Raw genomic sequence first — 25,677 nt, forward strand, 5'->3', positions numbered from 1 at the left:
TATAAAATAAACCTAGGATATGAAAAACCGGCCAAGTGCGAGTCGAACTCGCGCACAAAGGGTTCCGTACCATTACGCAAAAAACGGCAAAAAGATCACGTTTGTTGTATAAGAGCCCCACTTATATATTTTTTTTTTTGTTTTTAGTATTTGTTGTTATAGCGGCAACAGAAATACATCTGTGAAAATTTCAATTGTATAGCTATCACTGTTCATGAGATACAGCCTGGTGACAGACAGGCAGCGGTAATAGGGTCTCGTTTTTACCCTTTGGGTACGGAATACTAAAAATGCCAAGCATCACTTCAAAATATTTTCATTTCATCATTATTAAACTATTATAAATACAATTATCATCATTATTCCAATTCTTCCGGGTTCCTAGAGTATCTAGGGCATAAAGAGAATACAACCAATACATTCTAAGAGGACTTCCTTAATCGCACTTAAACTATCGTGAGACATATTTCAAAATATTTATCAGTACGGTTTTTACTCACTATTTTTAGTCGCTTTTGGCGACATGTTTCGGATTCTTTGGGAATCCTTCCTCAGGCACGAGTGTCCGCGGCGGTTGTACGTCGTGCACTGCGTGCATAATAGTGAGTAAAAACCGTACTGATAAATATTTTGAGGACTTTCTTATTATAAGTTTTCATACAAAAAGTTGCTCAATTCCATACAACAAAGAGCTGACTTCCAAAGGTTTAATTGTCATCGATTCTTCATAGTAAGCACGAGCTTACGTGGATTAATTCTTTTTCGAAGTTAATATGAACAAAACTAACCTCAATTGCTGGTTGAAATCGTCCTGGACGATATCATCCTCCCAGTTATCTTCCCAAACAGACACATCTTCATCATCGGCGTCTTCGGTTCCCCAATCTACAAAGAATTAAACAAATTTAATAATAATCTAAAAACATCTAAATCATCTGTAACCGCGATATATGAAAGTACAAAAATTCTTACTTTCCGCAGGGAATTCTTCAAATTCATCGTCTTCCTCCAATAAACCAAGATCTACTTTCTGCTTGTCTGCCATTTTATTGTAGTAATTTGATGGCTAGTGATTTAAAATGAGTTTTTCGTCGTATTTGGCCAAACAATGCAAAAAAAGCAAGCACATTAGCACAATAATTTTGACAATGACAATTTGACAGTTCGCAAGTCACTCAGCAGTGTTGCTAGTGTTCAAATCGATAATCCCGGCAAATCGTTGACGTTCCGTTTCACGTAAAAAATATTACTATACTCAAACACACCCGCTTAGTCATTAGAAAAAGGCCCAAAATTCAAATTTTCTATGGGAAGTCAATCCTTCGCGCCTACTGTTTTTAAATTTGCTGCCTTTTTCTTCTGACAAGCTAGGTGTGTCACAGTATAATTGTAATGTTTGAACGTGAATAAGTTATATAAATATTACTTTCAAATTTCATAACCCCATAACCCTTCAAGTGGCATCAGGAAAATACGGAAAGTAGTCAAGTGGCGCCGCGGATTTGCGCAAAAACATTCAAGTAGTGGGGCCCCGATGGGTGATGCGCGCGGATTCAAATTAAATCAGCGTGGCCAGACCTAATTAAACCCAGAAAGAGTGAAAGTTTTCCAGTTTCCTTGTTAAAAATGACTACCACCGCGAAACAAATTTATGATTAGATTAGAGGTGATTGCCATTTTATTTTCAAACTTCTTACTACACATTTTTTTACACCACAATCTCTTTAAAATCAAGACGTAGAGCCACCGCTACCACTTTCATAATGTTTAGATCGTTCTAGAAGAGTAGGTAATACTATAGTTTGTCAAAAGACTGTCTCATTTCAAACATAGAGAGAATCATACTATCTTTGTCTTACACTAGTATGTACTAGCACCCAAAAGAAAGGGATGAGTATAATTTTCCTGGTTGTTACTGACTGACAAATTGGTTTGACCAACTATAACTACTTTACTCGTTAAAAAGGGCCGGTACAGTTGGACTGCAACCCGACTGCAACTTGTATGAGAACTGCGCAGAACTGCATTAGGGGTGTCCAAATTAATGTCTATCTCGTAATATTTTTGATAGACAGTGGATGTGGATAATGCATTAGTCATTCGGGGTCAAAATAAAATATAAATTCTTCTTCAGGCATATATTTTCAAAATACAGTCGCAGGTCGCAGGAGAATAATATACCTGAGATCATGCACGATCACAAGTAGAAACTTAATTATAATCATATATCACAATGTATCACATAGCAATAATGTAATCAGACTACAAAATGGATAAAACTACACAATACAAATAGAAATAGGACATCTTCGCGGTAATCTTAACATAAGCGAAAAAAAATCGAACAGAAGTAGTCGAAATAATAAAAGTTCAAATGAAAACATAATTTAATGCATACAAATATAATCAAAGAGGATATAATAGGATAGAGCGGTACTGTCATATGTAGCCACAGTAAATTCACTGCCATCTATCGACACACGATTAAAACTAAAAATAAAAATATCAAAAAATGTGATAAATGGATATATTATATGGATAAATGTTTTTTTTATTTGCAATATTTGACGAGAGTAGGCCAAAGGTACCATCTATTACAGAGTTATATCTATCTTTGATAATATCAATGTCGCATTAAAATATTTCGCTCTACAATTTAGCAAAAAAAAAATTTAATATAAAAACAGAGCGATAAAACAACACAATTGACGTAAGTGTCAAACTTATACAATAATAGACTTATAAAATACAAAATATATTTTCCGATATTTTACCGTTCCTTTTCACGGTCCTCACAATCCAATCAATTCCCCACAATCAGGGGACACTAGCTTTTTCTGGCAACACCGACAAAAGGCCAAGGAAATCTTGTGCCGAATTAAAAATCCATTAAAATTACAAAAATATCTTTAACTGCACTCAAACAGCAAATAATGGTGCAGGGTTTTCGGTATTTCGAACTTGGGAGCTAATTCCACGAGCAAATTGCCTAACTGCCTACGGAAGAAGATTCTAGTTTGAGCGAGCAAGGAAATAGGAGTCTTAGCTCGTTCGATTAGGGTTTGTTTTTGAATAGGGTTGAGACTGCTATTTCTCTTTATCATGCAAAGATCGAAGGACTCGGCGGCTTCCAGAAGTTGGTAGAAGATGTGCTCGTATTCTTCCGCGGTGACGTTCTGGAGGTGGTTTAGGATGCCATCCGGGTCACGGAACTGAGTTTTCATAATTACCTGAAAAAATATAAGAATAAGTTAATTTTGAAGGTGAATCATTGTCATAGACCTCCAGCATTACATAGATGTGCTATACGCGTGCGCCCCTGAAGGACAGAACATACGCAATGCGACAAAATTAAGACCACGTTTTAACATTCCTGACAACATACCAAAAACAACCTACGTAATTTGGTCGGGTTCATTGTTACCCACCAAAAAAACGATGAGCAACAAAAAACGTTGTCTCTTTATGGAAGTAGGCAGAAAGGAAAAGTGCGACTATGACAAGGACAAACAATAATAGCGCTTTCTCTGCTACTCCTACTAAAAGTTCCATAAGAGCATCTCGTTCGGTCAAATGAGGGAGGAGCTATATCCTCTCTATATTATTGTACCTCTATGATCATTGTTGTCAATGACTAGCTAGATTGCTCTGAAACTTTGTACTTATAATAGGATAAGGTATATGGCTATGTCTGTAACTAGTTTATGTAGCTTCAGATACCATATTAGTAAAAAAAATATAGCGAATTTAATTTTTTAATAGTTTACGGTACAAAAGTGTTTTTGCTCTATTTCGTTTGTTTTATAAACTGGAGCTATATAAACTAATTTCAAACCTATATATACCTCATGTCATTGTTTGTGCAAAGTTTTATTACAATCCAACACGTAGTTTTAAAATGAGATCGGAACTACGTTTGTATGGGAAGGTGCAATTCGGCCGAGCTTGCCGGGGACTCTTAAAGAACAGTGGGTAATTAGGGTTCCGTACCCGAAGGGTAAAAACGGGACCCTATTACTAAGACTCCGCTGTCCGTCTGTCCGTTTGTCTGTCACCAGGCTGTATCTCATGAACCGTGACAGCTAGACAGTTATATTTTTCACAGATGATGTATTTCTGTTGCCGCTATAACAACAAATACTAAAAAGTACGGAACCCTCGGTGGGCGAGTTCGACTCGCACTTGTCAGGTTTTTATATTTACCCTGGCGCCATGTCGCAGCAGCATGGCCACGATCTCGCCGCTGGGGTCGGCGTTGCTGGCGAGGTACTCCGCCAGGGCCGGCCGGAGCTGCGTCGCGTCATCATCGTTGTACACCTTCAGGTTCGGGTCTGCTCCGCTCTCTAGAAGGATCTGGAAAAGGGAAATATAAATATGTTAGCACAGGGCCTATACTGGCAATTGGCGAAACGGCTGGTGGATGGGACCGGTGATAAGAGAGCTGGCAGCTTCCTCGCCCAACGCTTGAGCATAGCGATCGAGGAAATGCTGCCAGCATCGTCGGCACCATGCCACGTGGGCCCATTTTAGATTTAGGTTTTTAGTTTTATAGTAGTTTTAGTTTAGTTAATTGTAGTTTATTTGTATAATTACTACAAATAAATAATCTACATGCATAGGGTTTAATAAACACGATATTGGATAGTGATAAACAAACAATGCCCTTACCATGAAAGCGCTGGTGGCCTAGCGGTAAGTGCGTGCTTGAAATCCGGAGGTCGCGGATTCAATCCCCGGCTCGTACCAATGAGTTTTTCGGAACTTACGTACGAAATATCATTTGATATTTACCAGTCGCTTTTCGGTAAAGAAAAACATCGTGAGGAAATCAGACTAATCCCAATAAGGCCTAGTTTTCCCTCTGGGTTGGAAGGTCAGATGGCAGTCGCTTTCGTAAAAAAAAGCCTACGCCAATTCTTGGGATTAGTGGCCAAGCGGATCCCAGGCTCCCATGAGCCGTGGAAAAGTGCCGGGATAACGCGCCCTTACCAGGATTCGAACCTGGGACTTCCTGCTTCGCAGGCAGGGTCACTATTACCGGCAAGGCGGTCTTAAACTATGCTAGGCCCCTTGGACACTCCCCTTCCCCTTTCCCTTTTAGAAAGTAAAAAAGCGAATTAAGTAAACTAATATTTTTCTACTATGATCTTCTATTTATTATGGGTACCGTAAAACCTCCCAACTATCGTCCAAAGCCCCCAATTATGGTCCAAAATTAAGAAGAAGAAAGAAGAAGAAGAAAGACATTTATTCCATAAAGCACACATACACAGGACAATACAATGAAAGAAAAAAGATGTTTAAAAAAAAAAGATGTTAAAAATTTTTTTACTGTAAGTTTCTCGTTCAGGTGTGTCTTTTACTATATTTTTTGTAGTTCTAAAGGCATGTTTAATAAATGGAAGAAAAAACTCTGACTAAACCAAAAGGATTGTATTGGCCGAGGAGGTTACTTGGCATTGGCAGTACCTATGTAGTTAATATCAGTAAATAAAACGTGTACCTGAACTATTTCCTTCCTATTGGTGATATTGTCTGAGCAGGCCACGTGGAGAGGTGAACCAATCACGGAGCTAGAAGAGTTTACTCTGGCACCTGCAAAAGAAAGGTTGGAGTGAGCACGCTAAGTTTACTTATAGGTATGTATATTTCTTTAATATGGCCATATGGCCAAGTATACAGGATGGCTAGAAAATAAGTGCATTCCCGTTGCCAGGGAGGTTTTGGGATTGTACTGTGCATCTTTTACTATGGGTCCCAACCACGAAATCGCGAAATTTTTTTTTACCCTCCCATAGAAAATGGCCCAGCAAAAATATATTAAACAGTTAAATTTCTTATCGCGTTTTCGGAGTTTGTCCCATAGTAAAAGTTGTTCAGTACAATCCCAAAACCTTCCTGGCAACGGGAATGGTCACCCTGTATACTTAGGCACATCTTCCTTCAGTAATGCCATAAAATAGATAATAAGGTTAATTTTGGAAAAAAATTGCTGTTATTACATGATGCGCATGACCTAGTCTCTGGTGTCGATATCTATACAAAATGTAGGTTTACCAGCAGCTGCAGCAGCCAACAGCAGTTTTCAACAACAGTTTTAAATTGCTTGAGAAAACCGTAAAAGTTTTATCAAGCTTTTATTCTCTTAGACATGTGATCGTACATTTCAGCTTCCTTTGCCTTTCAAAATGGATGGAACAGATATCTGCGTTAGTGAGTGATGATATATTATAGAAATAGCCTGATTAAAGTTACTATTTTTTTTATAAAACATTTGATTCTTGATTCTATTTTGGAGGAGGGCGATTTTATATAGACATCAGTTTTTAGGGTTCCGTATCTAAAGGGTAAAAACGGGACCCTATTGCTACTACTCCGCTGTCTGTCTATCTGTTCGTCTGTCGCCATTCTGTATCGCATGAACCGTGATAGCTAGACAGTTGAAATTTTCACAGATGATGTATTTTTGTTGCCGCTATAACAACAAAAACTAAAAACAGAATGAAATAAATATTTCAGTGGGGCTCCCATACAACAAACGTGTTTTTTTTTGCCGTTTTTTGCGTAATGGCACGGAACCCTTCGTGCGCGAGTCCGACTCGCACTTGGCCGGTTTTTTGTAGTAGATGATCTTACCAGCAGCCAGCAGCAGCTGCACCATCGGCACGTCTCCCTTCAGTATGGCGAGGTCGAGCGCGCTGGGCTTGCTCAGCGCCGGGCACTGGTAGTTAACCCTGGCTCCTTGCTTCACCAAGAGATTCACTACGTCTGTGTTACCTGGAAAATGAAGGGAACTTTGAGATGAATTATACTCACAGACTCCGTTTAAAATATGAAACGTTTACGAATAACATTTACATGGACATGATGCTTCAAAACAATTTCAAGACCCGGGTATGTCCATACGGTGTCTGTAAGTATAATTTATCTCCAAGTTAAGTTAATTTAAGTCCTTAAACTATGTCCAAACAAGAGGTATAGGCACTGTGAGTGTCATCTCGCTTTGTGTGGTAAGGCACAACACAGCGGATGTCATTCCAGATCTAGAGCAGATTCTTAGAGCCCAACTGGGGAAGTACAGTCAAGGGCATAAATAGATATACATTCCCAAAGTTTTAAAAATATGTGTACGCTCTTACACCTTAGACAATAAAGTCGTGTTCAGATATTTTTGAGCCATTTGTCTGGATCAATATTTTTGCCTTCGACTGTACCTCCACCTTACAGAAAACCGCAGCCAAATAACACTAGACCCTACTCATAGTGTTGTGTTCCTGCCGGTGAGTAAGGTTGCCAGAGCTCAACGAGGGTGCGGAGTGTTAGGGTCGGTAACGCGCATGTAACTCTGGAGTTGCAGGCGTCCATAGGCTACAGAGTCTGCTTACTACTAGGCGGGCCGTATGCTTGTTTGCAACCGACATAGTATTAAAATTTCAAGACTAACAGAATACTGACCACTCAGCACGGCGTAGTGCAGCACCGTACGATAGTCGTTCCTGGCGTCTGCCATTGCGTTCACATCGGCGCCGTGGCTGATAAGGAACAGAACCGCTTCCATGCCCTGAAATTAAAATTCTGTTTAGTAATGACCACTCTGTCTTCGCCAGGAAATTGAATTGCTCTTTGCCACTGGGCTTGGTTAAAGCTCCAGGTGAAACCCTTGAGGTCTAGTTGGAAACCTACTTTCCTTTGCCTAGCGGCTTTCGTGAGTGGCGTCCGAGTTCGAGGTACTCAGGGTCAGAGACCAGGTTGATCTCGGTAATGACCACTCTATGTCCTTGTCAGGAAATTGACCATAGTTAGCCGCTGGTGGGGCTGGTAAAAAATATAGGTGAAATTCGTGGAAACCATGGAACTTACCTTCCTCTGCCTAGCGGCTTTCATGAGCGGCGTCAGGCCCGCGCGGTCACGGGAGTCAGGGTTGGCTCCAAAGGTCAGCAGCAGCTCAAGGTACTCAGGGTCCGAGACCAGGTTGATCTCGGCGCCGAAGAAGTAGCGCTTGTTGGGGTCCGCGCCGTGCTCCAGGAGGAGGCGGGCTACCTCCTGGAAATTAAAATCAGTGTCCAGTCACAGACTAGTAGACTACAGTCCTAAAGGAGCTTTGTCCAATCACAGCTCATGTGGATTATCATATGTATCATAATCATGAGTACCTGGTGCAATATTACAAATATAAAACAAGTCCAGACTTTAGTAAGTTCTAATATATTGCTTGTAGAATCAATAGTCGCAGGAGCAGCCGTCATTCATGACAACCTTGAACCAGAACCAGTCGGAGAATGTGCTCATCTGAACTGATCTGGTCAAGATTGTAGAGACCCGTTGGATGAAGGCAGCTGACTGGTCTTTGTTGGCATCTTTGGGGAAGACCTTGAGTATATCCGCTTACGTGATGAGCCTATCGACTTTATAGAAATCTACTGGTTGTGGAGATCCTAGAGGGAGCGGTGATTGTAAAAATCCTTGGGGAAGGCTATGTCCTTCAATGTAGGTTGTTCAGCTAATATCTGGAAATAGGAAGTAGAAGGAAGGAAATACTTACATAATGTTTGTTTCTGATAGCCAGTCTCAGAGGCTCATCACAGAGTGTTGTTCTCGGGAACTCCTCGCCAGTATCAGGGCGGTAGTCCACCGCAGCGCCACTCTGGAGCAGCAGCTTTACCAGCTCCGTGTAGCTGAAATAGAAAAATATCCTTTATTGGTCCAGAAAAGTATCGGGTACGTGTTGTTTTTTTTAACACTTCTGATAAAGCTATAAACGCCGATTTTTGGCATTATAACGTTTGATAATTTAGCTTTAAATTCAATGGGCAATAAAATATAATACCTTGTAGATTTCTGCAGGTTATTACGGTAGCTATAAGTACCCCGTCACGTCCCCGACAAATTAGTTTTAGACCTTTTTTTTAGAATGCTCGCTCGCCTGTGATTCGTTTGTCAGTAGTTTTCCGGTTTCGTCCCAAAGAAAATGAAAACTCTAATGTTACCATCAGCACCAGTTTTTGCATCTTACCCATGCTCCGATGATAGATGCAGGGCGCTGTATCCACAGTCATCCCTGGCGTTCACATCGCATCCTCTGACTAGCAGCAATCTGGTTGCTTCGAGGTAACGCTGCCAGATTGCGTAGTGCAGCGGACGCAGGCCCTGCGTCACTGGCTCGTTCACCTGCAACCAATATGAGCATATTGAAAAGGCGTTTTAAAATGGGGTTGGCCGGTCGAAGTGTTTAGCACTTCTTCTTCTTCTTTTAAAATTATGGCTTCAGCCCAGTGGGACTATTTCGCCAGTGTCAAGGTATTAAGAGGTTTAAAAACGACAAAAATTGTACGGTTGTACAAGACAGTGTACGGTGATTTGTTAACTCTTGTAAATCGATAGTTAGACTTTACAAGAAGCACGTGGACTACCGGCCGTTGACTCCAAGATGATGGTTAAACGCGCTTCAAAATTAATTCTCCATTCACTGCACACTACCACATTAGTTTACTGTATAATAAGCTATCGATATTACACTTTAAACAATATTAATGAGCAAAAAACAAAGTAATTAATCACGATGCTAACTATCAAGATGGCGCTCGAACCGGAAGTCAAAGAAGTGTTTAGCAGATGGCGCCAGCACAGCTTGCCCTGTCAATCCCTAGAATTGTGTCAATTTTTTGTTTTTTTAATGCCCTGGATGCCAGCCCTTTAAGCCAAATCTCATAGAAAAAGGGGCAAGCTATGATAGCGCCATCTCTGCAAACCTTTGACAGTTGCCAACCCCATTGTGTAAGTACTCAATAAAGTGGGACGGGTGCCCCTGAGACCGGGTGGCCTAAAGGTTTGGCAGCTGCTAAAGCTAAAGATGCCGGTTTAGAATCCGTTAAACGCCAGCAGGATCATGATTTCATCGATACCATCCTGTTTATGGAGTTATCAATCTACTTCAACTGAAAATTTTACCCACTGTTTTCATTTTCTGTCATAATTTTTTACTTTTATTTTATGTTAAAATTATCAAATTTGCATATCGTGTTTCGACTGAATACTGATACTTAACCTACATGTAAAACCTTTTCTGTTGTGTTCTTGTACCATACGTATTCTATTTTATTACAATCTAACATTAATCGCTTACCTTAGCTCCACAAGCTAACAGGATCCTGATCTCATCCAATGGCACCATCCGGATGATGGAGTCCGCCAGTTCTCGCTGGAGAGACTTGCCGGTTCGCACCTCGGAAGGCATTTCTGTAAACAAAGGGGCAAGTGTTGATATTTGATAGGAAACTCAAGGCTCTAGGTGGCTCAGGTGGGCTAGTGATTAAATGGCATCTGCCGCGAATGCAGAAAACGTTGGGACGATCCCAGCCCTGGCCACAGGATGCGTTGGTCACTTTTTCTTTCGTATATAACGTCTTTTCACTTTATAACTGTTATGGCGCCAAGGCGTAATAGGTATTATTAGGTATATTCCATTCAAGCTAATTTTGCACACAAGGACGGATTTAGAGGGGTTAGAGGTTTATGGGGTTCATGACCCCCCCCCCCCCTCTTTGGACCCTGGACTTGGTTATAAAATAAATAAGTTTCAATGTTTAGACTAACCATTTTGGTTGGTTGCCCATAGACTCGTTTTGCTATTTTTTTACGGAGTACATTACCTGAATTGTAATTGATTGTAGGTATATCCGCATCACATTTGACAATATCGTTTAAACACCGTATTTTATATCGTATCTTTGAATACCGTTTTATGCTAAAGCATATAACAGAAAACAATTAATTTATTTGGTCTGGACAGAAATTCGTGTTAACAATATTTTCTTGGACAGACTCGTCATAAACACTGACAATGCCTTTTGACAAAGACTCGTTTTCCGGAACGATTTGACCCAATAACACCAAGGACATTCAACTGCAGACTGGAAATTTTCCAAACTTGTTATTTTCAAACGATCAAGGTCGCAAGATTGCGTATTTTCTCAAACGAAAGTTCGACGCATTTTTTACGCATTTACTAAAATAGTAGAAGTGGGGTTACCAGATGTCAGGAATTTTCGCCTTTTGTCAGGAACACGAAAATGTCTGGTTTATTTTTAAATGAAAACTTTTTTATAAAGTACCTTTTTATTTGCTTAAATTAATCCAAAGCAATGTAAAAAATATATAAATGATATCCACTCAACCTGCTCCATATATGTGAGATTTTCAACCAAAAGGTACCACATTGTCGGTTGTCGATAAGGTTGATTTCAAATTAAAGCTATACGGAAATAGCGCCTTATTGACAACCGACAATAAGTACCCTTTTGGTTGAAAATGGCACATATATTCAACTTAAACATGAAGTTGTCTAGATTCTGTATATATTGCTATTTGGCGCATTGTCTATTAAAAGGGACCTTATTGTCGATGGCGCTTACGCCGCACAGCGTCGCGCGGCATTATATTTATATATATCGGAGCATCGTTTATAATGGCGTAAGCGCCGTCGACAATAAGGTCCCTTTTTATAGAGAATACCACATTTAAATAGCAATTTTTTGACAGGAGCATACGAAAGGTTAATGAACAACTTCGTAATTAAATAAAACTATGAAAACGGATTATATCGCGTATATTGAATTTATAATACATCCCGACGTTTCGAACCCTTTACAGCGTTCGTGGTCAACGGGTGAACTTCGTAATTATTAATTAACAAATCTTTACTCAGGCATACATACATAAATGTTTTAAAACCGTGGTCGTCAACATAGAGTATATTGAATAGTAGGGTAGTAGGAAAAATATTCGCATTTCAGGAATTTTCTCAGGAAATTCTAATTTGTATCTGGTAACCCTAGATGCACTGTATTACGTAGGGTATATCGAAAGTTAAAAATATATCTAGTTATGGATTGAGGTCGTGGGCAGAGTGCCATTTCAGTATTCGTTTATAGCTAATGTTTGGTCTGCAAATGGATACAGGCTGGTTGTGAGATAAAACATACTCGTAATTATATTATGTTAAAGAAATGTTCAAAGATTGAAAGAAGAGTTAGGATCCTTTATCTAGAATATAAACCAAAGAGAATTAAGAAGACATAGTGCTCACTCCAAAGTTCCGCTACTTGACGGTAGATGTCGACTACGGAAATAATAGTCGTTTTGGTAACGAAACTGATCTATGGAGTGAACACTATATCTACTTAATTCTCTTTGATTCTACTGGTCTTCTACACACGCAAGAGTTAAAAGGGAAAAAGAGCTTGTCTTCCCTTGTATGGTGTCATACTTCCATATTGATGGTATATTATTCACCATGGCGGGAAACTACGAAAAAAGCCGTACAACGACCTCAACGACCACGACTGCTCTGACAAGAGTATCCGACTGAGAAGATTCGCCATAATGACAACATGTCACTGTAGTGTTGGCAGGAACTCGAGTCTTTTGAGTCTGAATTTGAAGAACTCGGCTCATTTTTACGTGACTCGGCGCTTAAAACACTTTTGAGTCCCGAGTAGAGTCTTTTTTAAGAGCAACTCAAAAGGACTCGAGCCTCCGAATACTCCGTCAACAATTTTATAGGTTTTTCCTAAATAACAGTAAAGAAATTAGGCGTTGTTGTATGATTTGTGTACATAATCTACAAATTTTACATAAAGACAATGCATTTCGAAATTGTTTGTAAAAAATTCAAGAGCTCTCTGAAAAGGACTCAAGTCTCTACAAAAGACTCGGGACACTAACAAGTTGAAAAGAACTCGAGGTTAGATTTAATTATAAGAGTCTGAAAAACTGAGTCGAGTTTTGAAGTAGAGGACTCAAAGGACTCGAGTCCCAACCAACACTATGTCAATGACCCCATATTAAAACAATCGGTACTTTTGTTTGTACACATGATCTAGAAAACCTGTATCTTGGAACTCTTCCAAGCCCACCGTCTAACAGACATTCGGGAGGTTTCCTAAATACTTGTGAGCAAAATTATTACGTAGTTCAACTAAATATATCTCGAATCACATCACATGAAACTACATAGACATAATAAATAGGTAACTGTCTAAAAGTGGTTGACAAGACACAGATGATGGCTCTAATAAAATGGGGCATTTTATATTAAAAGGGACCTTATTGTCGATGGATGATCGGAGCATCGTTTATAATGGCGTAAGCGCCATCGACAATAAGGTCCCTTTTTATAGAAAATACCACAAATTAGGGCTCATTTAGACCGCCATATTGGTGACATCGCCTCGTGATTGAGCCACCAAGGAGCTCACTTAGTCTAGTCTAGCGCCACTGCTAAATAATTGTGATTATTTAAATTTAACGATAAATATCATGGGGCCGCTACGTACTGTATTATATTTCACCGCACAAACTTCTTCAATGATGTAATTAACTTGTAGTAGGCGCTATCAGCGTGCCTTTGATCATGACTTTTAGAGCAATGTACGTAGCGGCCTTCTTTTTTAAATATCTATCGTAAATTTTAAATAATCACAATTATTTAGCAGTGGCGCCAGCGAGAGCGTTGATGGGCTCTTAATTTCTTTGTTTTTGCTCGTTAATGTTTTTGCAAGTGTGCGGAATTGCGGATAGCTAATTATGTAGTAAACTAATGTGGAAGTGTGCGGATAATGAAAAATAAATCTTGACACGCGTTTATATAATCAGTATAATCACCATTCTGGAGTCAACGCCAGGTTACCCACGTGGCTCCTTGTAATATCCAGCTTTTGCCTTACAAGAGCTTATAAAAGTACACTGTCTAGGACATGTACTAACCGTACAGTATTATAAAAATTGTTTAATTTAGCTCAGGCTAGCTGGACACTGGCTAAATTCTCACACTGGACAGAAGCCATTTATTTTAAAGACTGAACTGAACTGTTAGACGGCGCCCAAACTCGCGTGCGATTTTGATTTTATTTATAGTTTGTCAAAGGACTGTCTCATTTCAAACATAGACAGAAAAAAACATATACATATACTATCTTTGTCTTAGACTAGTACTAGCACCCAAAAGGAAAGGTATAGTTTTTTAGGGTTCCGTACCCAAAGGGGGAAAACGGGACCCTATTACTAAGACTCCGCTGTCCGTCTGTCTGTCCGTCTGTCCGTCTGTCACCAGGCTGTATCTCGTGATCTGTGATAGCTAGACAGCTGAAATTTTCACAGATGATGTATTTCGGTTGCTGCTATAACAACAAATACTAAAAACAGAATCAAATAGAGATTTAAGTGGGGCTCCCATACAAGAAACGTGATTTTTGACAGAAGTTAAGCAACATCGGGCGGGGTCAGTACTTGGATAGGTGACCGTTTTTATAATTAATGGTACGGAACCCTTCGTGTGTGTGTCCGACTCGCACTTGGCCGGTTTTTTTGTTCTTATTTATTGACAATTTGGTTTGACCAACAATATATTGCAGACTATGGAGGGTACATTCAATTTAGCCTACCAATCGCCGCGACGGTATCTGGCGCGCGAGACGCTTCCTGTCGCGTCGCATTCATCCTAAGCTTACAGACGCTTCAAAGGAGGGTGGGCTAACTGGCCCATTGGCCCATTTGACCAATAAGAGCAAGCGGTATGTCACCGGGTAGGTAGTCCCAAATCTTTGAGTGAAAAAAGTTATCGCCGCAAAAACTAGAGTGAGATGAAACGTGATTATATGTGACGTTTTCAACCAAATTGTCGCTTGCTGATAAGGTTGATTTCTAATAGAAGCTATATGGGAATAGCGCCTTACTGACAAGCGACAATAAGTACCCTTTTGGTTGAAATTGGCACATATGGGTTTTTTTCGATACTAAGTTCCTGTGTCGCAGATCATGAGGGTTTAGTTATTGTCGATGATTTTGTGTCACGATATTTTAGTTTTTTATTCGTTTACTTATATATTTTTTTTTCGACAAGTCTAGCCATACAAAGAATGGAGTATATAAAGAAACCTTTCCGATTGTATGTCGCTTATTCTTAGTTCATGGGCCAGTGTCCATACAAATCTGCCCATCCTCCTTCGTCATTCAGATCAAGAACCAATTCAAAATCCTCAATTGAAATTCCAATTTTGAAATAATAATAAATTCAAATTAAACTTCATTAAAATAAATAAACCATCAGTCTTCAGTGACCCGAAAAAGGAAAGGAAAAATAAACAAAGAAGTAAATGTCCATCTTTTGCGAAATTTCCGAGAAGAGCGTTCATTGCCACGGGTTGGATATCTGCCATCTTTGTTCTTTCTTTTTTTGATGGACTTGAGGGCGGTGTTGCCCGTAGCCAATGTCACGTAAAAGGGTAGGAACAAAATAAATGCTCTTAGAGCACGACGCTGTTCGGTGGTTGTTGTAGTTGTCTCGTAAAACCGATAGTTAGATTTTACGAGAATCACGTGGACTACCGGCCGTTGACTCCAAAATGGTGGTTAAACACGCTTTGAGATTAATTCTCCATTCACTGCACACTACCACATTCGATTATTGTATAATTAATGAGCAAAAAACAAAGGAATTAATCACGAGGCTACTATCAAGATGGCGTTCGAACCGGAAGTCGCCATCTTTGTTCTTTTTGAACCATAGATAAGAAAATCATGTGCCATTTGACATATTGCGTTTTGACGAGCAACAGTGACGGAGATTAATAGTTTTAAATTGAGATATGACCGATATGACGATGCGCGTGAGATTGTAATTCTAATGAATTCTAAGTACTTTAGGTAGGTGCTAATAGGTACTTTAAGAGTCCCCGGCAAGCTCGGCCAAATTTCACCTTCCCATACAAACGTAGTTCCGCTCTCATTTTAAAACTACGTGTTGGATTGTAATGAAACTGCACATACAATGCCATGAGGTATATCTAGGTCTGAAATTAGTTTATATAGCTCCAGTTTATAAAATAGACGAAATAGAGCAAAAACAAGTTTTTTAATACAGTGCTCAAAAAGTGCTACTTTTCGTGGCTGTTTAGCGTGCGGAAAGTTGGTTTTCGCGAACTAGTGCTTTTTACTTTTCCAATTTTTTTAAATTTATACTTGTTCCAATTCATGACTACTTACTGATGAGTGTTTATATTAGTTTCCTTTAAACGTAGTAATCAACATAAAAACCTACTGTTAATGTAAGAATACGAAAAATATGCATATTTCATATTTTATTACTTACCTCTTCGTCATTATAAGTATTATAACACGTTTATTTTTTAATGTTGAAAAACCGTTCTTAATAAGTTGTCTGAATGGAACGGAACGCCTGTCAAAGAAGAGGCGTATTTTCTTACTGCAAGAATGTTTTAAGTTTCCAAAGGCAACATTCGATATTGTTTTTATAAATATACGATACACAAATAATCATAGTAAATAACGATATTTAGGTAATAATAGTACAATGTTTTAATATTTACAATTGTTTCTGTCTTATAGAACATGCATTTGAAAAAAAAACTTTCATTGAAGTGGGTTCAATAATAATAACAAAATCTATTCTAGTCAAATAAAAGCTAGAAAAACACCTCTTCATAATGTCAATGTCAGTGATGTCACAGAATTAATAATATAAAAAGTTTCGAATTCCATTCCTTAATACTTGTTGCTTTTCTTATTTTTTCGCAACTGTATTAAAAAACGTCGTTCGATACACGTGCGTATATGCCATTCTTCACTCGTCCCGAGTCTTGCCACTCGCCTATGGCTCGTGGCAAGATATCTCGGTACTCGTGAAGTAATGACATACTTTCCGCACTAGCATCGAAATGTACTATTGTATGAAAAACTTAAATTTGCTGTATTTTTTTTACTATGGTATCTGAAGCTACATAAACTAATTACAGACATAGATATACCTTATCCTATTGTAAGTACAAAGTTTCAGAGTAAAACGAGAGCGTAACTACGTTTGTATGGAAAACCGAGCTTGCCGGGGACTTAAGGATGTTTTTACTTACTTAAGTACTATATATTGATAGTGTTTTCCCCGAGAACCGAACTTTCAAGAAATCCACATGAAAACTCTCTTTATTTATTTGATGCTATTTTGAAGTTGTTTCTCACGTAATAGATAATAGAATATAGAATGCATAAATAATAGTATTATTGTGATTACATTTGTAATATATTAAATAAATAAAGATTATAGGACATTCTTACACAGATTGACTAAGTCCCACGTGCCCAAGGAGGCTTGTGTTATGGGTACTCAGAAAACGATATATAGAATATATAAATACTTAAATACATAGAAAACACCCATGACTCAGGAACAAATATCTGTGCTCATCACACAAACAAATGCCCTTACCGGGATTCGAACCCAGGACCATCGGCTTCACAGGCAGGGTCACTACCCACTAGGCCAGAACGGCCGTCAATTCACATCGCAGCCGCAACAACAACAACAACAACAACAACGTCGGATTTTACAGCTAGTATTTTCCTCACGGTGGTCGGATAAAAATGTTGTATCATTCCGCAACAAAGTTTGTTCGAATCTCGTGCACTTGAAAGCCACGCAAAGCTTAAGATTCCATATAGATATTACAAATACAGAATGAATTAACTGACTTAGTTATAGCTTAATTTTATGATGGTATAGTTGCATTTTTTAGTATTGCATTATTTATTTAAAGGCGATATCATATTAGTCATGGAACGCTGTATTTGCTACGCCGTAGCACGTAGCAGGCGTAGCAGCGATTTTCCGTTATGTAGCGAAAATCGCCCGTAGAGTTTGAACCCACCAGAAGACGTATTCACATTTAAAACAAATTATGTTGATTTGATATTATTTTCAGTGCATTTTGCTCGCAGTCTTTATCTGGCTGCCAGTCCACTGAGGCGGAGCGGAGCGGAGATATGGGGAGTCAACTAATAGCATTAGTTGACTAGTAATAAATATCATATTTTTAATATATAATTTTAGCTTCCTTTTTGACCTTTTTCGTGACAAATCAATACCAATAATTAGATAAATCTAATACCCATATCAAATTCCAATTGGCATTACGAGTAAAAAGACTCCATATTTCGAATTTCCACTGAGCCACGCAAAATTCCAAGAGTACGCAAAATTTGATTTTGTCTCGATCGCGAGACTAAAGGGGCCCACTGACTATCAGTCCGCCGGACGATATCGGCCTGTCAGAACAAAAATTTGACAGTTCCGAACAACTAACAGGCCGATATCGTCCGGCGGACTGATAGTCAGTGCGCCCCTTAAAAGACCTTGGAATTATGGCTGTAACACACCATCGCAACGCACCAAGGTCATTGTGCGACGCAGCCATAAGTAAGAGCGAGAAAGCTATATCTCTTTCTCGCTGTTACTTGGGTGCTCTTACTTCTCTTGGGTGCGTCGCACAATGACCTTGGTGCGGTGCGATGGTGTGTTACGGCCTTAATTCCAAGGGCTTTTAAGGGGCGCACTGATTATCAGTCCGCCGGACGATATCGGCCTGTTAGTTGTTCGGAACTGTCAAATTTTTGTTCTGACAGGCCGATATCGTCCGGCGGACTGATAGTCAGTGGGCCCCTTTAGTCTCGCGATCGAGGCAAAATCAAATTTTGCTTACTCTTGTTCACTGTTGAACGTGCTACTGGGATGAAGAAAGGCTTTTTGTTTTCTCTCGATCAATTATTAGACAAACTTAACCTAAAAATGCGCGTCAGAGAGTAACTTATACTAGAGCGGTACTGTCATAGTAAGTTTTGTAACCACAGAAAATTCACTGTCATATATCGACACACTTTAAAACTAAAAATGAAGATTTATAAAAGTACGATAAAATGTATTTAAATATGGATAAATGATTTTTTTTTATTTGCATTAATTATTTTTATGATTTTGACCCATGTTCTTTCACTGATATGCGTTAAAATTGTTAAATAACAAACGATACGTCGACGCCATCTATACGACAGTAGGCCAAAGCTAGTAGCGCCCTCTGATCGAGAATCAAATTTTCTTGATTATCGAGGCACGTTTCTTTCTTAGACTGTATCCATCTATAACGGAGTTATATCTATCTTTGATACGCGTTAAACGGGTCATCGTTCGAGCGCCGAGGTTGATTTGACAGTTGGACAACACTTGCGACAGTGCTGCCAATATCCGACCCGCTACTTATATGGGCACACCTTGTGGCTGAATAGATGAGATCTTGGCCTAATAAAACTAATAAGACTGCACGTCTATTCTCTACAATGACGTAGGCATCGACAATAGGGAATATTACGCGAAACTGCGTAGGTGGCGCCACTACCACAATCTGAGGATCTATAGCGAAACAAGAAAATCGAAATTTCGTTATCTAACATCTCTGTCATTAAGAGTTTTGAGTTTGTGTTCTCTGTCACTCTTGCATATTCGAACGATAAAGAGGCAGATAGCGAAATTTCGGATTCGCGTTTCCCGGTAGATCCTCTGTATATGTGAACAAACCGCCTTGATGCATCAATATCAAATTTTATTATCTCTGAAAACTTGTCAAAAACCTGTTAAAGGTACAGTATGTGTAAGTTACTCTATGGTTTACTAAATGGGCTAGTGCTGCACTCTGGTGGCAGAACATTGCAGTAATTTCCCTTATTCGACATCAAAGATCGCGCACACAACAAAATGTCTAGTTAACACATTCGCAGTGTTTCCGTAATTGACTTTAAATAAATGATTTTATTGGTATTTCATGAAAGCTGTTTTTGTGAAGTTAGTCTTTTATATGAACTAGTAGCCATTAATATGTCATCAACATGCGCGGACTTACCGGTATTAATATATTGGCAAAATATAATATTACATAATAACATGCCTTCCTCTATTGTTGTCAATTATCCAACAACCTTCTCTTTCCAACCCATTGATAATATGAAATATTAACCTACTATCACTCCGTTGACGTATTGATCATTCATGTCCATATGCCAATTTGGACGAGATTTCGTCTACATAATATTAAAAATTTGATGTGACGCTACGACAAGGTCACATCGGACATCAGCTGTCTGCCGTCTCGGCCAATCAGAGCGCCGTTGCTATGGAGACGAGAGTCTTTCAGCACGTGCTAACATTGAAAGGGTGTGATCTTATCTTATGACATAATTATATTTATCGTAATTGGCAGCAATGGCAGCACGCGTTTCGACAGCACCATAATTAGCATAATATCTGTTTCTTTATGTTTAATAAGCTTTTCGTCTTGTTAATTTATTCTTAATTCCAGCTAAAACACACAGAGCACAGAATGGTGGGGTTTCTTTTAAGCGTACCTTCCAAAAACAGTGTAACCCACCTACGTCATGTAAAGATATAGATTACCATATAATGGCTTTACAGTAAACTTTTATGTGAGAATAAATAAGAACCGGCCAAGTGCGACTCGGACTCGCGCACAAAGGGTTCCGTACCATTACAGCAAAAAAATCACGTGTGTTGAATGGGAGGTCACTTAAATATCTATTTTATTCTTCTTTTAGTATTTTTTGTTATAGCGACAACAGAAATACATCATCTGTGAAAATGTCAACTGTCTAGCTATCACGGTTCATGAGATACAGCCTGGTGACAGACGGACAGACAGACAGCGGTTATGTAAAAATGTTTAGCGAAAAATGGGTTAGGTAAAAATGTTTATTGAAGACTAAATATATTTTTAGGCTAGAGATATTCTATGCACATTTAAATCGGATCTACTATAGTTGGTCAAGCAAATCTTGTCAGTAGAAAAAGGCGCGAAATTCAAATTTTCGATGGGACGATATCCCATCGAGCCTACGTTTTTTAAATTTGCCGCCTTTTTCTACTGACGAGATTTGCTTGACCAGCTATATATCTGTACCTGCTATTTATTGCTCATATAAATACATTTCCACCGAGGTTAACCACCAGACGTCAAGATGGCGGACAGCCGGATACAAGCAAATGGCGCGTATTTTTAGACATCCGCCATTGAACTTGGAGTTATTTATGTTTTGTGAAATTAGCGAATACAAAGACAGCCTTGATTCAAATGATAAAAGCATTAACCTATTTATATGAAAGATACTACTAAGCTAAATTAATAACTATTATAAAATATATATAAAATATCTAAAATAGAGCTGGCGGCATTTCCTCGTTGTATTGCAATGCTGATAAAATAGAATAGAATATATTTTATTTGTAGTAATTGTACTTCGTCATATTCAAAAATTATTTACAATTAGAAGAACAAAACAATTTATTAAATTAATAATACATTTAGGAATATGCAAGTCAATACGTTTCTATGTATGTTGATCAGATTAAATATAATGATACGTTGTGCGAGGAAGCCACCTTGATTTAGATCTTTTGGCTAACATTTTACTAATAAAAAATTGGAAACTTTTCTAGGAACTGTTTTAAATTGGATGTTGCATTGACCAGAGCGAGAGCCAAACCTACTTACATACTAGGGGCGCCCATATTATAGAACTCATGCAGGCAGACTCCAACCAAAATCTTAAAAGGCAAGCTCGGTTCTCCATATAAACGTAGTTACGCTCTCATTTTAAAACGAGTAGCTAGTTTCCTCTGAAACTTTGTACTTACAATAGGATAAGATATATCTAGGTTTGTAATTAGTTTATGTAGCTTCAGATACCATAGTTAAAACAATACAGCAAATTTAAGTTTTTCATACAAAACTTGTTTTTGCTCTAATTCGTTTGTTTTATAATCTGGAGTTATATAAACAGACCTAGATATACCTCATGTCAATGTATGTGCAAAGTTTCATTACAATCCAACACGTAGTTTTAAAATGAGAACGAAACTCCGTTTGTATGGGAAGGTGATGAAATTCGGCCGAGCTGGCCGGGGACTCTAGCTCGATAGGCAAAATCATGATTAAGAAACGCGACAACATGAGGACTTTGCTTTGTTTATCGAGGCTCTCCAACCCGCACGCCTGTCTTCCAGCCGCATGTAGACCCTAGGCAGATTTCTTCACTAAGTACATCGAGCAAAAGGGTCGGTGGATGTCCACTACATCTTCCACTATTCACCATGCCGATCCACCGATTTGAATGCGCATTTCCAAGCTATGTTCCCATCTGGCCACGTTCAAGGTATGTATGTATGTAAACACTTTATTGCACATAAGATAAGTTAAGACATACAATTAAACAGAAAGTATACAATGTACAAAGGCGAACTTACAGTATTACAGTTGTACTTAAAGTATTGAAGGATCCGCTAGATATTAACAAGATAATACCGTCTGGTAATCGGTCTAAGTCGCGTAGCCAACATGAGAATCGCTTAAGCTCCGTAGCGATCGAAACGCAACTGTCACTGTTGCACTAACATGGAAGAGTGATAGAGATACATAAAGCGTTTCGTTGTCTAAGCGATACCAGATACCGCTTGTCACCTTGGCAATGCATGGCTTGGTAAGAGCATGCAACTTTCCATCCGGAGGTTGTGGGTACCAATACCATGTTCATACTTTGGCTCATACCAATGAATTTTTTGGAACTTATGTACGATGTGATGTGATGTGATGCGATGCCAGATGTGATGGCATGTTCGCCGGGACGGGCGTGGCCTCATACACCTCCCTTATTCCAGACAGGTGCAAGGGTTTCCTAACGGCTCAGAGGAGAGAGAGGATGCAGGGTGAGACACAGAAACACAGGTTTAATGTGCTGTAGTATAAATCGGCGGGCTTTTATGCCGGTTTATTGTAAACTAAGGTTTCTTAAGACGTCCTAGGCTAGGTACGACGCGGTGGTGACTCTAATTATCGCAACGGTACGGCGCGGACCCTAAGCTACCCGCGGATTTGGAATCGGTATCCCCTAAGAGTGAAAGGCGTGGCGAGACGGGAAGGATATGCGAATCGTACATCGCGCCATTACAAAGGTATATCTATCATTTGATATTTACCAGTCGCTTTTCGGTGAAGGAAAACATCCAGAGGAAACCGGACTAATCCCAATAAGGCCTAATCTGTGAGTCGGAAGATGGCAGTTTCGTAAAAACTAGTGTCTACGCCAATTTCTGGGATTATTTGCCAAGCGGCCCATCAGCCGTGGCAAAAAGCCGGGACAACACGAGGAAGATGAAGATGGTAATCAGCGAAATCATTCTAATCACACTTATTTGAGAAGAAAAAGAAAGCTTATAGAAATCTAGATAGTTTTGTAATTACGCACCTAAAGATGGTTTTCGGTTAGCACGTAGAGATCATCGACTCAAATCAAATGAAAACATCATCAAAAGGAAAGTCGCGGTCGCCGGTTGTCCTATTTTCCAAATTTAATTGACTCCCGTGATCGCAACCAAAATATTTACCAATGCAATTTTCGTCATACAAAACTTTCCGGTAGGAATGAAAACAATGTACTAAACGTATTCTTGGCACGGCGGCGCACTTCCATCACACACCTACGTTATTAAAAAAGTTTATTTTCGGCTTCAATTTATTGATATTAGTTCGGAGAGCACGCGGATCTGTTTATGTTTTTGTTTTAAGTTTTCTGGGTCGATGGATGCATGGATTTTATATAGGTACAACATAAGACGCAATGATAGCAGTTAGCGGATTTAGCATCAAAAATATCTGAGTACCGCCGATCAGTTTATAATAAAAAAAAAAAAAAAAAAACCTACCTCCATGATAAAATGTAGCTACTTACAGCTTTGTCTATAGCTACGCTCATTGAGACAAAAGCCCTTCTCAAACCAATATCTTGTCATTTTGGGTCTGCGTCATTCACCTAATCATCATCACAATTGAACAGTGTCTTTTTTAATAAATATTATAGGGACATTCTTACACAAATTGACTAAGTCCCACGGTAAGCTCAAGAAGGCTTGCTCAAGAAGTGTACGTTTTATGTTTGAAAGTTCTGCGATTGTTAGACGATATCTTGAGTTTTATGTATCCAATATTCATTAAACTTCACCGAATCGTAGTTAAGTTAAGATAAAATTTTAAGCCCCCTCCACACTCGTGCGCGAGTGTGGAGGGCCCTTTAGGGCAACGCACTAAAAAATTCGGAACTCGAAAACCACAGAAGATTAGGTAAGGAGGTGTATTCTGTATTTTTCATTAATATTAAGTATAAGTACATAACAAAATGACAATTTTTATGTTCTTGTCAATTAATCCAATTAGCGCTCCACGACACATAGTCGTTACGCCTCTACGCAGCATTTTCGCTTACATAGCGGGAAAACGAAAGCATAGGAGTCAATAAGCAAATAACCTTTAGATCAAATTTACCCAGGTACTAAATCAATGTTATAAATAGCTTTAAAACAGTAAATCATCAATCCATCAAACTCACCTTGCTGTTCTGCCGTATTTGCAATTCCAAACACAAAGGATGACACTAACACGCCTTCGCGCCTAAAAAAAACAAAAAAGCGCGCGCAACTCTATGCCTAACCTTTTTTATAACCTTAAAATTGACTTCAAATTCGTGTTTTATAACAAAATAACTAAATTAATTTTCTAGCTGACTCTAACGTGTGTTCAGTTAGCTAGATTGCGTCGTACTGTTTTGGAAAATGGTGTTAATGTAAGCTGAGCGCTTGCCAAGATGGCGGCGCGCCAAATACGAAGTACACGCGCGAAGGGGCTGGTTGGCTATTAATTTCCTATGGGGTAAATGTACACTTAGCTGACGCTTTTGGTCAGATAGGTACCTACAGTAAAGTCGATAAAAGTAAGGTAATGCAAAGTTTGGCTGAACTTACAAATAAATGTTTTTTTTTAATTCTATTATGCTCTAAAACATTTATTTACAAATATGCTTTCTCTTCTGTCACAAGTATTTGCAATACTTACTAGGAGATTCCAAGCCTCTGATTTGTGAAAATTAATTGTGTATTGAGAAATGTTGTTACCAAATAAACAATTTTTTCATTTTTTTTCTTCTTTTTTTTACTCTGTCAAGTCAAGCTATTGCCGTCAGTAGATAGGCAAATTTAAAAAATGTAGGCGCGAAGAGTTATCACCCCATAGAAAGTTTAAATTTCGCGCCTTTTCTTACTGACAAACTTGCTTGACCGGCTATACTACGATTAATATTGGAAGGAAACGTTTGAGTGCAAGAGGGGAAGGGGAAGAAGGAGGATCATCTGGCTCGACAACATTAAAACCGAGACACCGAGGGTTCCGTACTTTTTAGTATTTGTTGTTATAGCGGCAACAGCACAATCACATACATCATCTGTGAAAATTTCAACTGTCTAGCTATCACGATTCACGAGATACAGCCTGATGACAGACAGACGGACAGCGGAGTCTTAGTAATAAATCGCGAAAAAAAATTTGGCTGTTTCATACATTTTGGCTGGTCCATTTTTTATGGGAGGGTAAATTTTTTTTGCGATTTTGTGGTTGGTCCCATAGTAAAAGTTGCTCAGTATAATCCCAAAACCTCCCTGGCAACGGGAATGCACTTATTTTTCAGCCCTGTAATGAATCTAATGAAATTCATTAATAAAACTTAATTGCCATAGCTAACCAATTTCTATAAAGGGGCCCACTGACTATCAGTCCGCCGGACGATATCGGCCTGTCAGTTAGAACAAAAATTTGACAGTTCCGAACAATTGACAGGCCTATATCGTCCGGCAGACTGATAGTCAGTGGGTCCCTTCCATGTAGAATAAGTATGTTGTAAATTGAACTTTTGTAAAAATAAACAGTTTTAGTTTTAATTTTTTCT

At 38.9% G+C, this 25,677-nt stretch overlaps 1 protein-coding gene across 1 annotated transcript; it reads right to left on the minus strand.

The window, feature by feature from the left end:
• Positions 1–2,123: 2,123 nt before the first annotated feature.
• On the minus strand, positions 2,124–24,511 carry LOC134753520 (ankyrin-3-like). The gene is made up of 10 exons (XM_063689418.1): positions 24,289–24,511; positions 10,124–10,236; positions 9,014–9,168; positions 8,543–8,675; positions 7,861–8,043; positions 7,456–7,561; positions 6,637–6,777; positions 5,504–5,595; positions 4,204–4,353; positions 2,124–3,230 (listed from the first exon to the last, which is right to left on the minus strand). Exons 2-10 carry the CDS (start codon positions 10,232–10,234, stop codon positions 2,910–2,912), a joined length of 1,392 nt encoding a protein of 463 aa, XP_063545488.1. The 5' UTR covers positions 10,235–10,236; positions 24,289–24,511; the 3' UTR covers positions 2,124–2,909.
• Between the last annotated feature and the right edge of the window lie 1,166 nt (positions 24,512–25,677).

This window comes from Cydia strobilella, chromosome 27 (assembly GCF_947568885.1).
Source record: "Cydia strobilella chromosome 27, ilCydStro3.1, whole genome shotgun sequence".
NCBI lineage: Eukaryota > Metazoa > Arthropoda > Insecta > Lepidoptera > Tortricidae > Cydia > Cydia strobilella.